General features: G+C 35.0%; 1 protein-coding gene and 1 long non-coding RNA gene across 2 annotated transcripts; both read right to left on the minus strand.

Moving 5' to 3' along the window:
* Positions 1-1720: 1720 nt before the first annotated feature.
* LOC129298410 (uncharacterized) lies at positions 1721-4910 on the minus strand. Its single transcript, XR_008590347.1, has 3 exons — positions 4672-4910; positions 2619-2688; positions 1721-1804 (listed from the first exon to the last, which is right to left on the minus strand). It is a non-coding gene; the product is annotated as an uncharacterized LOC129298410 (long non-coding RNA).
* Positions 4911-8236: 3326 nt separating this feature from the next.
* On the minus strand, positions 8237-16157 carry LOC129298409 (vacuolar-sorting protein BRO1-like). Its single transcript, XM_054936817.1, is given in 9 exon segments — positions 8237-8989; positions 9190-9293; positions 9726-9774; positions 10733-10824; positions 10827-10872; positions 12221-12289; positions 12857-12946; positions 13684-14634; positions 15297-16157. Coding segments are annotated over 9 exon segments (2583 nt in total). The 5' UTR covers positions 15975-16157; the 3' UTR covers positions 8237-8485.
* Between the last annotated feature and the right edge of the window lie 785 nt (positions 16158-16942).

Consider the following 16942-nt stretch of genomic DNA (forward strand, 5'->3'; position numbering starts at 1 on the left):
CTTAGCTAATTTGCAAATGAAATTTTAAAACTAAGTGGTCTAAGATATAAAAATTGGCCAAAAAATGGATGTACACATAAACTAACTATTAGGCCTAACCACTACTATTATCTATATATTGAACACAGCTTGGGTCACCTCTTCAAGAACTTCTTCTATATGTGTAACTACATACTAAATGTAATAGATGTCTTCAAAATACTATATGCAAAGAGTCACAATAAATTCAAGTTAATAGCTAACTAACTAAAGTTAGTTAAAATTTATAATTTAAGTATAATTAAATTTAATATATACCTTATCAAGTAATGTGGGAGGGGCATGGTCATGAATCTCATCAATCAATAATCACAATAATTGCTTCGATCTAGTTAGAGTAGACACTATAAAAAAAACCAAATATTAATGAAACAGTATAATAGGCCATGGTTTTTTGATTAAAAACTTGACTAATTAAATGAATATCTTAACTGTCACCCCTTTCTCACAAGAATCCAATACCCTCGAGCACCCCACAAGCTAAATTTCAAACACCCACTAACAAGAATACCCATGGAGGTCAAAATAATCAACATTGAAATTACCCCTCATAACCATAAATCAAAATCAACAACTCACAAACTCAAAATAAGAATTAATGATCGGAAAAGCAAAAAGCAACCTTAAGGAGAAGACAAGACGCCAAAATAGAGACATGAGAACCACGATGGCAACAAATCCACCCACACAAGAACTCACATGCAAGATTGAAGTCAAAAGTCCAAAACCCATGAAGACTTGAGTGCAAGATTGTGTTTTCTGGTAGTTAGAGTGACAAAATATGGATTTCAGAGGGTCTAGGAGTGTTTTTACTTAAGTCAAGTATTGCAAAATGCAAAGCAAAAGCGGTTCTAGTGGGAATTCTAAAATACAATACTTGATGGTTATTCTGAAACAACCGTCAAGTATATCATATTTAATACTTACTTCCTCCGTTTAAAAATGTAAAATATTTTTAACCAAATCTCACCCCTCCAATAAAGTAGTTATCTACTTTCCAACTAACCCTATCTTTGCATATTTACTCCTATTAAACATCCTACAATAAATATAAATTCATTATCAATAGGGACACTTTTGAAAAAAAGACAATAATTATACCTCGAAAGACTAAAAATGTTTTATATTTTTGAACATCCAACTCCTCAAAAAGTACTTTACATGTTTTGAATGGTGGGAGTATTTGCTAATAACCGTCAGATGCATGCTTGATATATTTGCTTAGTTATCTCTAAACAAGTATCATATACTTATATTTTCTAGATAATAATAAAATTATTATTTATTTGATGCTTTTTTGTAAATAAATGACAAATATATCAAACATATATTTGACGATTATTAGTCCACAAGCATCAAAAATATATATTTTTAAAAAAAATAAAATAAAATACATATTTAATGATTAATAGTAAATAACCATTAAATATATATTTTGGCTGTAAAAAAAGAGATACATTAAAAAAAAAAAAGGAAACTAATTGATATCCTTTGTTGATTCAAGCTATCGTTATCCGTTGTATAAATGTAACCACGTTTAATTGTGGGATACCGGTCAACAATATAAGAAATATTTATATATGATTTACCAGAACAGTTAACCACATTTGATTGTGGAATATCGATCAACAATATAAGAAACATCCATATATGATTTACTGGAACAGTTTCTGGTAGAGGCATAAGGGATCACAATGATGTGTAGAGATGTGTAGGAAAATGAAACTGACCAGTGTCTTTTGTTAATCCTGGTCTCCATTGTCTTCTGCATAAATGTAATCCTATTTGATTTTAGAATGCTGATCCATAATATATATATATATATATATATGTTTTACTGGAATAGCTTTCGATAGAGGCATCAAGGATCATAATGATCAGTAGCTATAAGAAAAAACAAGAGATGCATAGAACAATGAAAATAAATGGTGTCCTTTGTTGATTCAACACACTGTTGTCCTCTACGTAAGTGTAACCATATTTGAAATGGTCTTTTACATAACTTCTAACGATCAAATATAACTTGCCACAATGCAAAGTTCACTTTCAATAATTCTTCTACTTTCCAGTGTAAAATTACCTACTTTTCCGAAGCTTAACCAGTTAGAAGGCGAATAAATATTAATATTTTTTTTTCTAAAGACTACCCTAACACGTCATCATATTTTTCATGTTGGGGCCAGCATAATGACCTTTCAAGCAAAATAAAATATAAAAAAAGACATCGACCTCTTCTTTTCAACTATAAAAAAAAATTAAAATGAGAGATGAATTTATTCCCCCACCTCTAAAAACCATTTACATCATTTGAAATGATAATGATATCACTAATATCAGGTTCTCTCAGCTAGAAGAAAAAAGAGCAAAATGGAAAGTTCAAATAATATGGATGAGTAAGATTTTGCAAGGGGAGTCTCTTCCAAGAGATTTTCAACAAAAAGATGGTTTTTATTTTTTATTTTTTCAAAAGTAACATCACCAAGATGCAGGTCTTTGTTAAATATTGGAGGAAAGGGAGAGACAAAATAGTGTTTTCATTTCCTTAACTGCAAATGAATTAAACTTATATTATACTATACCTTCTAAAGATTTGTTGACACATAGTTTCCACTCTCACCACCTTTGTGGGAATTCTTCCATATTTGATATCTGAGATAAATTAAACTACTAATGTCAGTAAACATGATAAATACGTCGGAACAGCAAATCAGCACTCAAAAATACATATAAGAGTATTAACAACAGAAACAAAAATGAATTCAACTAAACAGATGTTTTTGCCAGTAGACAGTTTCATTTATAGCCATTGTTCTTCGATTGAGAATGATCAAGGGTGCAACAAATCAATAATGGAATGATGGAAGAAGAAGATAACGCTTGAAAGGGGGAGAGAATATCAAAACATCTAAGTGGAGTCATCTCACAATGTACAATTGAGATTCTCAAAAAGTTGCTTCCAGAAAGATATATATATTGTAGTGTTACCATATTTGTCTATGACCATTAGATTTGATTTGACTAAAGAATTCCAGATCTTAAAAAAAAGTATCAACATTCAGAAGATTCAACCAGAGATCCTTCAAAAGCACATGAAGGAATAAAATTACAGAATTCAAAATTAAGCAAGAGCAGAAAAGCCATAATTTGGTTATATAACATTAGAAATAAACTACCTTCAATGTCCGAATAACTAAATCCATATATAATCACAATATGCTCAAGGAGAAATCAAATATAAACAAAAAGAAACTACCTATTAACACTGCAAAGCTAACGTCGAGAAATTCATACTCCAGAACTTGACAGAAAAGCATATTTGTATGACAAATTATAATTGCATAAAGATTGGCCGCATCATTTGATCTGCTCCCTTCAAATTTTACAAAGAAGAATGATCCCTTCCACATATTTAAAAATATGTTCAATGATACTTCGTATCTTATTAGACATATGAATAATGCAGAACCATACAAAAGCACAAACAGGTTGATCTATATAGTTATTTGATGCAATTCCAAGTATCGAGGAACCAACATAAAATATTGCATCAAAATTTGCTGAACTAACATATATCTATGCATTACCAATCTCATCTAGTAAAACCAAATAATAAATTTGTATCTAAGCAGAAGATAGATACCATAAACTGCAATTGCAACAACAAATATGAATCAATAGATTATGCTGATTCTTCTACCATAGCATGCCTAATTTAACATCAATAACCATGAATCAGTTGCAGATATTCTCTATAGCAAATGGAAAAGGAAAAAGAATTCAGGTCTTCAAAGTGCTTTATATTTCCCAAACTTTCAGATATTAAATAAAATAATTTCAGTTACAGTCAAATGTTTCAACTTTCAAGACTATATGATATCTCAAGTAAAAAGCATCGAAGTAATGAAACGGCTCATTCTTTTTTCTTATGATTGCGCAGTACAAATATGAAAACGTTGGACAACCTTCTTCCAAAACAACCGCCGAGAAATAGTGGGCAAACGCTGGGAAAGAGGGAAATAGAAAATAGCAGAGAAAGAGCAGACAAGCGGAAAAGGAAAAACAGCACCATATAACCAGCAACGATCAGTGAAAATGAAAAAGTAAAAAAAAAAAAAACAAAAAAAAAACAAAAGCACCGAGAGCAAGCAGACAGAACCTAAAAAAAAAATGAAGAGCAGATAGAACTTACGACATTCAGAAGATTCAACTAGAGATCCTTGAAAAGCATATGAAGGAATAAAATAACAGAATTCAAAATTAAGAAAAAGCAGAAAAGCAAAATTTTGGTTTAAAACGACAGAGTAAGTGAGGTGATATGGGCACAAAATTACCAAAGAAATAAGGGTAACTTCGTTCCAAAAGCACTTAAGCAAGGCCTATTAGATGTGGTTCTGTTTCATAAAAAGCATACATGTCTCTCTAGTATAAAGGAAAAGGGCAAGGCAATAACTCCATTCCCTATTCAAAACAGAATCCCAATCGAGAAAGATAAAAAAAAATAAACACGGAAATCTGGAATGTTTTAGAGAAAAAATGGAAACCATCAATAGAAGTGATCGAATTCTAAAGCAGTTCGAAGAAAGACCCGTTTGAAAAAGGAGGAAAGACACAGAAAAAGTGAAGACGAGAAACCTGGAGAGAATCAGCGATGATGAAAAAAAATCCCGCTTCACCCATTTGATTGCGCTTTCCTCTAGACCTTCAGTGACTATCATCTAACGGGTCTTTCTTGGCTCGAAGAGGGTGAGATGCCAGCTTCCGATCACCGTGTCGGCACAATCCTGAAGCCCCATGGCTACTATTGTGCTCTCCACCAGAGCTCGCTTGTCCGACCACGGCATCTTGTTCGGCAGCCTCAGACGAGCCGAGTACGATATCGGTTCTCGAACCGTCAAGGTTCCCATGAGGTTGTCGTCTTGCTTCACATGTGCCAGCGTTTCAAACCCCTTCTACTTGAAACGGAAAACACCGCCAAACAGGGGAGGAGACAAAACAATACCCTCACCAGATTTGTTCGTTGTTGGTATGCGAAATTTACTATTTGTTTTTTTTTTTTTTGTCGTTAAATGTTATGTTTGTCACCATCCTACCTACCATTGAAACTCACCTGAATCTCAAACAAGTAGTGAATCAAACCGTTCCTCAATTGTTGGAATCTCATTCAATTTTTTCTATTTTCTCTTTACCTGTTTTTCTTATTTTGTCTCTCCATTTTAGATTCAGCGTTTTTTTTTTTTTTCAGGTAATAAAACAGCGCATAATGAGTCAAGAAGGAAAATAAGGAGACGAACGGTCACACAGACAGCAACAACGAGAACGCACGTGTATATATATGGATAGATAGATAAGAGATTGAAACTCACCGCAGTGCTGAAAGAGAGCTTGGCCTTGCGGAGGACTTGTCCACAGAGGAAGGCGTTCGCGGCGAGACGGCTGAAGAGGGCGTCGACGAGAGTGGACAAGAGCCGGAGGGGCCCATGAGGGCCGTGAAGGTGCCGGGCTCGGCGTAGCTGGTGAGGCCTTCGGGGACATCCTTGGTCTCTCCTTTGCCGAGGGTGACCATGACGATGAGATCCTTCCATATCAGCCTTGCCGGCACATTCCGACGTTGGCCTTGGTCTCCCTCCGCAGCGTCTCGCCAAGAGGACTCAGCGCCGGCATCGTTGACGTCACATTATTGCCGACCGCCCTGCTGGCCTCTATCTCCACAGCACTAACTCGCACAAGTTCTCATCATCGAACATGGTGAGATCACGAGAGAATTAATCGAGCTGCTGAAAGAGAGCAAGTGAGCCGAACTGCATTGAAGAAGAAGAAGAAGAAGAAGAAGAAGAGTGGGCATCGGTGGTTAGAGGCTGAGAAAGCTAGAAGAGTATTCTGTAACGGCTGAAAAGCGTGAGTCGCTGCTTTGAGGCTGAGGCGCGAGGAGCGTATACACTACATTAAATATAGTTATGACTATGAACATGGCTTTTAAATTTTGGTCATGGCAAATAAGACTTTCAATTATACATCTTTTATGTCATGTTAATGTCGAAAAATTAGCAAAACCCCAATATGAAATATGCTAATAAAAATTTGTGTTATTTTCCACCCACAAGGCATTTTCATACCATAATATATGGTTTTGATAAAATTATAACATTTCATGATTACAAGAGAAACAATTACCACATGTTCACCTGTTTTAGATACACACAACTTAAAGTAAAAGTGAAGAAAGATGATATGATTAAAAGTTAAATGTTTTATTTAAATCTCAACTTTTTCAATGCAACTAGCTATGTTTTGTATATGGTTGCAAATAATTCAGGAGATGTATTGATCCTTCAAATCCCAAGATAGCTACCTATATTCTCCTTTTGCCCCATTTTATAATTTGTTATTTTTTTAATAAAATTATGTATATTAATGAAGCTCCAATAAATGCAATTTATACTCTTAATTTCTTCAAATAAAAATTTGAAGTTTTTTAAAAAAATACTCTTCATATGATATGACCCAAAATTTGTGAAACCATTAGACACAGAAGATAATTAAGAGTGAATGATAATTTTGGAATAACAATAATTAATTTAGTTTTTTTTTTTTGGAGACTCTAATACGCCAATTTGTATAGAGTGAAAAGAAATTAAAAAATAAATGAGTTTTCAAGTTTGAGATATAAAAATGCAACAACGTTGCCAATAGAGCTTTCGTTCAAGAAGATTCTGACCCAGCTGGATTCAAAATATATGGACTTCATTAAAGTCCCCTCAAGTTAATATGATGCAAGCTCACAATATCATATTCTCAAAGCAGAGAAAGAAAGAAAAACAAAAATGGACGGCATTGCACCCATGGATAGAGATAGTTAATATTTGGTCGATAAAAAAAATTTAAAAAAATAAAATTGAGAAATACGCTTATTTCATTTTTTTTCTGGATATAGTGACATACTTTTTATTTTCCTTTTGTAACACATTTTTTTCGTGTACCATACATTGCTTTAATTCCTTAATCCTTATTCATGGGGGGCATAGGCATGTACATAACCGTTCGCCTCCAAAGATTAAGAGATGCAATCGCTTGTTACTTCTGTCAAAAACGAGCTTTTGCTCCTTAAAACTAAGATTAGAAATAGATTAAGCTGAATTAGGCTTTGATCAAATAAACCGAAGCCTGTATAGTAAATCAAATATTTGAGTTTAACCTAAAGTCTGTATAAGACTTTTTTAACAACTTAAGCTTAAGTCTACTTAAAGTCTAATCTAGCTTGCAAGTCTATTTAAAAACCTACTTAAAAATAAGCTTTTTTAAATATGTTTGCATTTTAGTTTTAAATGTCTCAAATATATTTTAGGATTATTATAGTATGCAATATATAATCTGACTTATTGATTACAATATATAATAATTGAAAGAACTCATCAACTACAATATAATATAACAATAAAGTAACAACATTAAAATTAATATATAAGTCCAATATGATTAAAAATATAACTAGAAATAAAAAAGAATAGATTGATTAAAAATCAAATGATAAAAAACTAATATGTTTGTGAGATATATTACATATATGTATATATATATAAGCCAGCCTATTGGACTTGTAGATTATACCTTGAAAAAATAAGTTCATCCTATTTAATTAAATAAACCTAATTAAAAGCCGAAATCTAACTTGAGTTTATTTAATAAATAGAATAAGTTAAACCTAAAGTAAGCCAAGTTATAGGCCCTTACTAGAGGTTGACCTATTCCCACTCCTACTTAAAATGCTTTGAATCTATCTTCAATACTTACTAAGTGCTCATCACCAAAATAATATTAAATCTGAATTATTCAAAATAAATACAGATAGTCAACTTATAAAAATTATAAGATTAAATTAAACCACCCAAATTAAATCAATACTATTCATATTGATGATAAACATATTTATTAAAAAAATTTATAAATTCTTATTTTAATAAATATAAAATAAAAAATAAAAAAAATCAATCTAAATGGTCCAAATTTGTTTTTTTGGGTGATGATCACAGAAAAAGGACCCGTTATACCCCTGCCTCTCTATGGTAGAGTTCAAGGTATCTAATTCCCTCAAAGATGTATATTCATGGTTGCTTTATCTCTAACCTACTTTTTATACGTGAAATTCTATCCCACTTTAAAGAATGAATGTACTTCTACCAGAATACTCTTGTTTTTGGGATTTCTGAAGAAACTAATCTCCTCTCGAAACTACATACATATCACCAAACTATACATAAGTTCATACTTGTACCAATACATTTCGTAATTTCAGGATGAAGCATAACAAAAAGAACAGGAATACAACGACGGTCCCCAAAGGCCCATACAGACTCATGACGATAACGTTTTGAGATCATAGGCCAAATAACTAAGCTCCATTTATTCGTCAATCACAAAGAATACTATTTTTCAGCCCGGAGGATGCACACTATTGCTGCTTATAGTAGCCACTTTGATGAGGAGTGTATGGACCTGGAATGGTGTAAGGAGGCCGAGGAACGGAGGAAGGTTGTTGAGCATGAGCATTATAGTAAGGGCCACGCCATCCTGGATATGCCGGTTGGCCATAGTCATGGCCTGCTGGCTGCTGCTGGGGACCCTGAGAATATGGAGTAGCAGATGGGTGTGGCATGTGGTATGGAGGCGGCGGCTGACGTGCAGAACCATATGAAAGGGGTTGAGCATACCCAGCTGCTGGTGGCTGTTCGGGTGGAGGTTGATAATATCCTGTTTGGGGGCGGGAATCTGGTGGATATGATCTTTGAGGTTGGTGTCCCATCGGAGGGTAGCCGCTGTTAGAAGGACCAGTGGTTTTATCCTGGAAACTGAGACCAGCCACTTGTCTCTGGACATCTTCAATCATTTCCCTGCACTGGATGTTTCTGGTCATTATAAAGTCACTGCACTGCTGCTTTACATTTGTGATTGCATCCTATAGCAGAAAGAAAGTTCAAATTGTTACCTTGCAAACAAACATGTTTTTAATAGCACTATTCATGCACATTAATAATATGAATGATTTAAAAATAACAATGAGATTTATGATACGTCAGGGGACAACAACAACTTGATGAAATAATAAATCAAGTTACTTGATACAATTGAAAACAGCAGTATCTGAAAAATACTTACCTGCAGCGTAACATAAAATTTCAACCCTTCATTGATGTTGTCTTTTATTTCTCGATACTTCGCTATAGCAGCTTCAATCTGCTTGTAGCATTTTTCCCGTGAAGCTGAAATAGGTGAGAAAACTATGAACAAGTGACATACAAGAAGGAGGACTTGGAGGGGGAAAAAATGCATTAGCCTTTGAAGAGGAAAAGCTAAGGTCTTCCATGCTCCAAAATACAAGTTGAACGGAATGTATAATAAGAATTGAGAAATTTCTCTATCACTGGACTTAAGAACCAAAACTGACTTTGATCTTGATAGATACTGTTATCCCTGAAGGTGGCTAGCAGCAAAACTGTTAGCTCATTATATAGCATTTAGCACATGCTAATTACACTCATCCCAAATTTCTCCAAACCGCATAGTACAGATAGCATAGCAGAAGACACATTAATGACCATAATCTGAAAATAAACCAAGCCTTGTCTGTATGGTGATAACTTTTAAATGCAGATTTAATCAGACAGACAAGAGAAGTAACAGACAAGACCTACCTTTGTAATCTTCAAGATTAAATATGGCAGAGAACTCATCGTTTTGATCCTGTGGTCAATGAATAATAAACATCAGAAGTGAGTCACTAATTTTTCAACTTCCTCCAAGAGATCGCAGTTAACAGGAAATACCCGGGGGGGTCCATGCAACCCCACCCAGGCCTGGAGAGACTTCCTTTCTTCAGAGGGAGAAGTACATTTGTCTAGAATTATAGATGGAAAAGTTGCAACTCTCAAGGTACACATAAATTATAGTAACCACTCTCTGGTTCAAACACTACACCAGGCAGGCTTAATGTTCATTTACACATTACCAAAACCTCCACGTGATTAATAGCATTTCACTTAAAATTAGTATACTGTCGTAAAAATAGGCAAATAACAGAGTTCTGTGCGTTTTCGTGTCTTTTAGGGGGTGTAAAGATCAATATTATTGTCATAACAGTTAACCTATATACAACCAAATAGAACAGAAATTTAAGAGCAATCAGTTGTATTTAAAAAAAAAAAAATCACTTTCTTAAATAAATCTCAAAAACGGTGAACCCATGCATGTGCAAACCTAGCATATCTTGAGTGAAACAGTCATAATTTTCAAAAAGAGTCAAACTCAACATTTTAATTCTAAAATTTTAATGCACTGAGTGTTTCTGCAATGTGACAACAAACAGCAAGGGAATTAGGTATACTGCTGAAAATAATGAGGGAGATTCTTGTTATTCATCCAAACCTTGAGGGAGAGATGCATAATTTTCCAAAGTAAAATAAGTTAAAGGTGAACTTGTATTCATCAATATTAGCTGTAGTCAAAATCTATGCTACATATGAATCCGAAGCACATAATCCGCATGGCTAACCAATATACAGGAAAAAGTAGTTTACTGTAATCAAGGTAGGAAGAATCGAAGGACTAAAAAAAAACCAAATTATTTGACATATTTCTTCTCTAATGCAAGGGATAAAGAGCCTACACATCTATTCTACAACAACTGGATGCATAGAGATACCTGTATCTGCAGCAACAACAGCTCTTGTGCATCAATGTTTTGAGCAATTTCTTCACATATGTGGTCATATTTTGTTATCTCTTTCTTAAAAGATCCTCATGAGAACCAGTTGACGTCATCAACTTGGGTAGTATATCATCCTAATGACAAATGTAGAAATACAAGCTCAAGAAAACTTGTATTGGCATAATAAAAGAAGGACAAGTATGACTTACTATATATTGTCTTTTTCGGACATCATTTGTAGCAGACAATATTGAATACAAAAGTTAGAAAACAATAAGGGATAGTGAAAAGAGGGGAAACATACTCGCACTACAATTATCAGATTTAAAAACCAATTGCTTAATTTAGTTCAGTATAAGATTGAACAAACTTGTCCATTGTGTATATAAAAAGGAAATATAACTCTTAAATAGAGCCTTCAGGATTAAAAAGCAAAAGATCAAAATTACATAAATATATATTTTCCCTCATCTACTGCAAAAATAGCATCCAAAGTTTCTTCAGCTATCGTCTGCAGCCACAATAAATTTAGTTTTCTCACAAGAATCTATGAGAAGATATCTACAACAGTTCCCACGATCCATCTTCCATCTAAAAGAGCAGCCCTCAATTAAATGGTTATGTTTATATAGTGTTCTTATAAAATACTACCTGGTCCCACGAAGAGAAAAATGAGGTTTCTACCTAGACAGATTGCAGCATTTGTAATCTGAAAACACCAGTGGGCTCAACGCAGATCCCTCCTAGTTCATTCTTATTGATTAAACAAGAGGAATACTGGAGTCATAATACTAGACTTCTGAGATACTTGGCTAACCGATCCCATCTAATTTGAATCAAATAAAAAACATCACCAAAAAAAAAAAAAAGTGATAAGGCATGGAATTCAAATTCTAAACTTAAGTTGAAAATAGATCATTTAAAAGGCTCATTCATTATTTTGTTCATTCTCATTTTCTCTTCCAATATCTGCTTTCTTTTCTTAACTACACTAGGTCAGATCAATCATTTGATTCTAGGGGAGGAGAGTGTAGATTTTCCATAATAAAGATGCGGGTCATATAATCAGTTTCAAGAGGAAAAATGTAATTTGCTCAAAAAATATAAGATCACACTGGACAGAAAAGTTCAAAGAGGACAGGTGGGTTCCCCAATCACATGTATTTGTTAAGCAAAAGAAGGGAGTTGAACACTCTTTAGAGCATGGCCTTGAGTGAACTCTGTATGTATCACTAAAAACCCCTTCATGTTTGAAACCAAAACAGAATGGAAGCATTGAAATTGCATGCAAACAGGAGTTGAACTGTGTCATTATATGATGTCACTGTAGGTTATACAAAGGCAAAACCTGACATTTCAATAATTCAATTTTCAGATACAAAGAATACATCTAGATAGCAACAAACCCCATGCCCATAGAACAAGAACAAAAATGCTGACTTCTTCAGGAAAAGAAGAAAAGTAAACACAAGTTAGGCAAACCTTTCTTCTCATCTCTTTAAGCATGTCTTCAAGCCCAGCCCTTTGAGCTCCCAGAGTTTCAAGTTGCCTCTGCATCAGTGAGCACCAAAGTTTAACAAGAATTCCTGTTTTTTTGTTTTCCACCCGAAGATTAACAAGAATCTTAAAATGCATCAGATGCTAATTTTAAAAGAGGAGAGTTAAAGTCAGTCTTAATGTTACAGCTCCAGTAAAACAAAGAAAAGTTATGTTTGAAAGAATATTGCAAAGACTTCACATGTTATTATCTCTCATAAATTCTCAAGTCAAAAACACTTTGCAAACTTAGTTGTGACCTCTCAGCCTATGAAAGTCTTTTTAATTTACACAGGAGAGTTATAGGGGGGAAAAAACTTTCCAACGTCCAGCTGTTTTAGTTATTGCAAAAGTACATAAGGAAAAAAGTATTGCAAATACTGGACTTTTAGGATGTAAAAAGGGAAAGAATCATAGAAACTGCTAAGAAACAAAAAAATCCACAATTATATAAAAATATCCAACAGAAAGTTGATACAATGGAAAATTAAGTTAAATCAGAAACTCAAAAATGATTATAGACTTCATTCCTTGAAAATTATCACATACAATAACAGCATTACTTTATAAAAAATGGCATACCAGGCTCTGCTTGAGGGACCCCACTATGGCATCTTCATTGGCATCTAGAGACATTATTGGCCTTGCCAGGGAAGGGAGTGCAGATTCAATCTAGCAAAAGAAAAGGATATTTACAAATATGAGCACATCAAGAACCAATCATACTTGCTAATGCAATAAATTTTGCATTGGATTAGATGAAGGGCATCCAAGGGTGCATGATATTGGTGATAATATATTTTATAAACATGTTCTAGCCATCATTAATTGGCATAAGCACAATATATACTGAAAAATTAAAGATGAAACATTAAGTAGATAAGTTATGCACTCACTCTGTTTCTATATATAAGAAGAAAAAAAATGTATAACATGGTTTAAGAAAATCAGTTAAACTATAATAACTATATATGAAAATAAAGAAATTAAACTAAATAACCTGTGTTAATCAATATAAGTATACATTAATTGTTTCTCGTTAATGTAAATTGTGAGGAGTAATTTAGGAAATTTGTAATAAATGCTCATTGAGATATGTGATTTTGCTTTTAAAAAATAAATAAATAAAAGTGGCAGTTACTCTGACGAATAAAAACGGAGGGAGTATTTATCAGTGGTGCCCGAAATAATTGCCACTTTCCTTCACACTCTACTACCTAGATGAATTAAAAGAAACACTCTTTTTTTACATTCTCACATTTATCTAGACACCAAAATATAATTTCTGGAACAAGACTAATTCTGATGAAAGAAAACAATTAACTTGTTTTTAGGAGATAAATTCATAGAAAATAAATGCACACATGCAAACAAGTCAACATAGCAACATAATAAGGTCAATGATTTACCGGTCGGCTGTCAAGGATAGACATGAGTGCAGAGTGTTCTCTAACTGAACGCTCAATCCGACTATCACTTTCTGCAGCTTGCTTCAAGTTACCTGCAAATCTATTTAATCTATCCTGCAGGTTCTTTGTCAAAGTGCTTGATTGAGGCCTAGTCCACTTTGTCCCAAATTGGCTTCTAAATTGTGCATCTTCTCTTGCCTCTTTCTGCAAGAGCTCCTCCGTCTGGACCAACATTTCTTGATTCACCCTCCTTAGGTCCTTAAGTTGCTGTAACTCTGCTTCTAAACCAGCAGGACCCCCACTGATCTGCACAGCCTCCACATCTTCTTTGAGATGTGTTGGTAGAGAAAAATTTCCTTCCAAAGCAAGAATAGAATCAGGCAGCTCCATTTCCTTTAGCCTTATTCGGGTTAATTCACTAGCCTGTTGCAATTTTTCAGCCTGGGTTCTTATAATTTCATCTACCATCTCAGTGTACCTGGAGAGTGACTTTGCACTGCTGTCAGGAACAAGACTTGCAAACATTTTCTCTTTACTTGCATCCAACACTTCATTCATTGCCATTGGCTTCACCATGGAAAAAGCAGGAAGAGGTGGTAAAGAACTCGGGGAAGGAACCCTCATGAGATAAACTCTATCATTCTCTTTAACAGCCCTTTCCAGGTTTCGGTTAAGATTGGCCTCTAACTTACTAATTGCATCTAGTATTTGTACTGGAGCACCCTTTGAGCCTTTCTTTGCTTCAGTTAGCGCATTAACCCCGCTCTTCAGTCTAGCAATCTCCTCTGCTATCTCTTCTTTCTCATGTAGCTCTAATCCATATCTATAGCAAGCTTCTCCAAAGAATAGAGCAGCCTTCAGCTGGACATGAGCTAACCAAGACTTATCAAAATGCTGATTTAGAGGTGCTACGTTCAATGCAGCTAAAGCTTCCTCATAGTATAACCCCACCTAAAATATCAAATGTGCGCATTATTTCTTAGACCCCAAAAAAAGGAAAGACCCAAAAAAGTAGAACTTACAAAAAAGCATAATCAGTTAGCCAAGCTGTCAAACAACTACATCTCAAAGTAGCATTTGGATGAATCATGTGCACTATTTCCACTTCATATCAAAATTAACACCAGCATGCCACAAAAACTATTATTTTACAGTGTTTAGCCCAGCATAGCAGCATCCTAGTTTGTGGCACAGTAGATATGAATGATAATGACATGATCTCATCAAGTGTACCGAATCAATATCAATGATAATGACCAAACTAGGATAATATTGCTGCAGAAATCTAGGTTTAATCAGCTTTAAGACGTATTTTACCACTTCAGTTACAATCAGAAGCAAGAAAAGACCCCTATCGCCGTCTATACCTCGGGTATAATTTCGTATGCCTCAACACTCATACAAAATAAAGTTCCTTCTATCAGTGCCATGATTCCGAGGAAAGATATCCCCACCAACAAAATGTAAAATCAGAAACGTAAACAAGTTAAACAGACCCATTTGTTACTACATGCACGCAGAGCGATCTAATTGCATAGCCAGAGCTCTTATTATTCGATGGCCATACTTGAATCAAATTTCACATGACAAGCGGACCTAATAAATCCACAGACCTGCCTAGAGATCTTCGCACAAACCCCTGGGGTGCTTCCTTTTGCAATGGTATTCTCAAACACGCACTCTTGTGCCTGAGCCAGCATCAACCTCTCCAACATTCCTGAGCACTCAACAGACAAATCCACTGTCGTGGAACTCCCAATCGATGCCTTCATCGCCGCATTATCCCTCAAGTAAGCAAACGACCCAGCGGCTGCAATAAACGCATGCGAGGCCAGCCTCCGGCCATCAACAGTATTCCGATCATAGGATAGCCCAATTTGACTATAAACTGCACCCAAATTGAACAACACCGCGGCTTTCTCAAGGTGAATATTCTGCTGGGTGGCCTTCAATTTGGGCTTAAACGCATCGAACCACACAAAGCTGAGAGTATTGACGTGATCTGGATCAGAAGATATGGGGAAACGGGTCTCCACAAGGCAGAGAGCTCTGTAGTAGGATTGAAGAAGGTCGCGGCGAGCAGTCAGGGAAGGGTCAGAATGGCGCTCGAGGTCTGAACGGAGTTGCTTAAGGGTTTGGAGGTCGTCTTCGATGTTCTGGGCCTCGCGTTCGGAGTAGTGGAAAGTTACATAGTTGCGAAGAGGCCGATAGAGATCGATTGAGTTGGTCTTCTTCTCGAAGATGGCAAGCATGATGTTGGTGGTGGCCGCAGCAGACGACGATGCAGCCATGTTTGTGCGGACGAATGGATCCCAAAGACGAACAGAAATCACAGAGAATTGAAATTTTTCAAAGGGAAGGATCAAATCAATTGGATGAGAAGGGGAAGAAAAAATCCCCCAATCTTTTGTTCACTCAGTATCAGTCAATCTCAAACATTAACAACGAAGTCGGTTTTTCCGTTTTGTCCTCTAACTTCGTCCCAAAGGAAACTTCTGGGGAGACATACACCAATAAATACTAGTTTATTTAGTACTAAATATAAAATTAATTAAAAAATTTATTTGAGAAAATTGGTGAAAGAAGCCAAGTTGAAAAATAAATTAGTCCCAGAGATCAAATTATGTTGAAGGACCAAGCTGATTTTTTTATTCTTTTAATAAACCCTAATTAGATGAAAGTACCCCTATCTAAAACCAAAAATTTTGAGAAAAGAAATTAACCTCTCTTCTTCCTTTCTTCACACGATTTGAACGAGATAAGATGGTAAGGGACACTTCCAATGGACAATCAACAACGGTGTGAGGTGTGACCAAGTTGTGGGTGATAAGCATGAAGAAAGACAACCCCATCTCTTCGCACGGTGCTCTAATTGGACGACTTGTGATTGACAAGTCTTTAGCCATGAGTTTCGAGCTTCTTTAAAAAGAGTTTTGAGCTTCTTTAGAGTACTAATGGCCTAAGTGACAATAACTAAGTACGCATTGTGTTTGGAAGCTTCTTTTTGGTCGGAGTGAGAACTGTTCTATTTTCCTCTTGTTCTAAGCTGCTCCCTCTATTCTTCATGCCATTTAAGCTTATTCAAAAATTTGCAAATGAGATTAACCGTAAACTTCTAATTGCTTGAACCTAGTGCTGTTCAAAAATTTTATGTAAATTAATCCATGAATAAAGTTAGGCGTGTGAAAATTACATGTTATTTGTACTGAATTTCATGTAAAATGAATACACTTGCCCATGCCCCTGCCTACCTTCCATG

The sequence above is a fragment of the Prosopis cineraria genome, unplaced genomic scaffold (genome assembly GCF_029017545.1).
Source record: "Prosopis cineraria cultivar Desert tree isolate PC_DT_omini unplaced genomic scaffold, ASM2901754v1 PC801, whole genome shotgun sequence".
NCBI lineage: Eukaryota > Viridiplantae > Streptophyta > Magnoliopsida > Fabales > Fabaceae > Prosopis > Prosopis cineraria.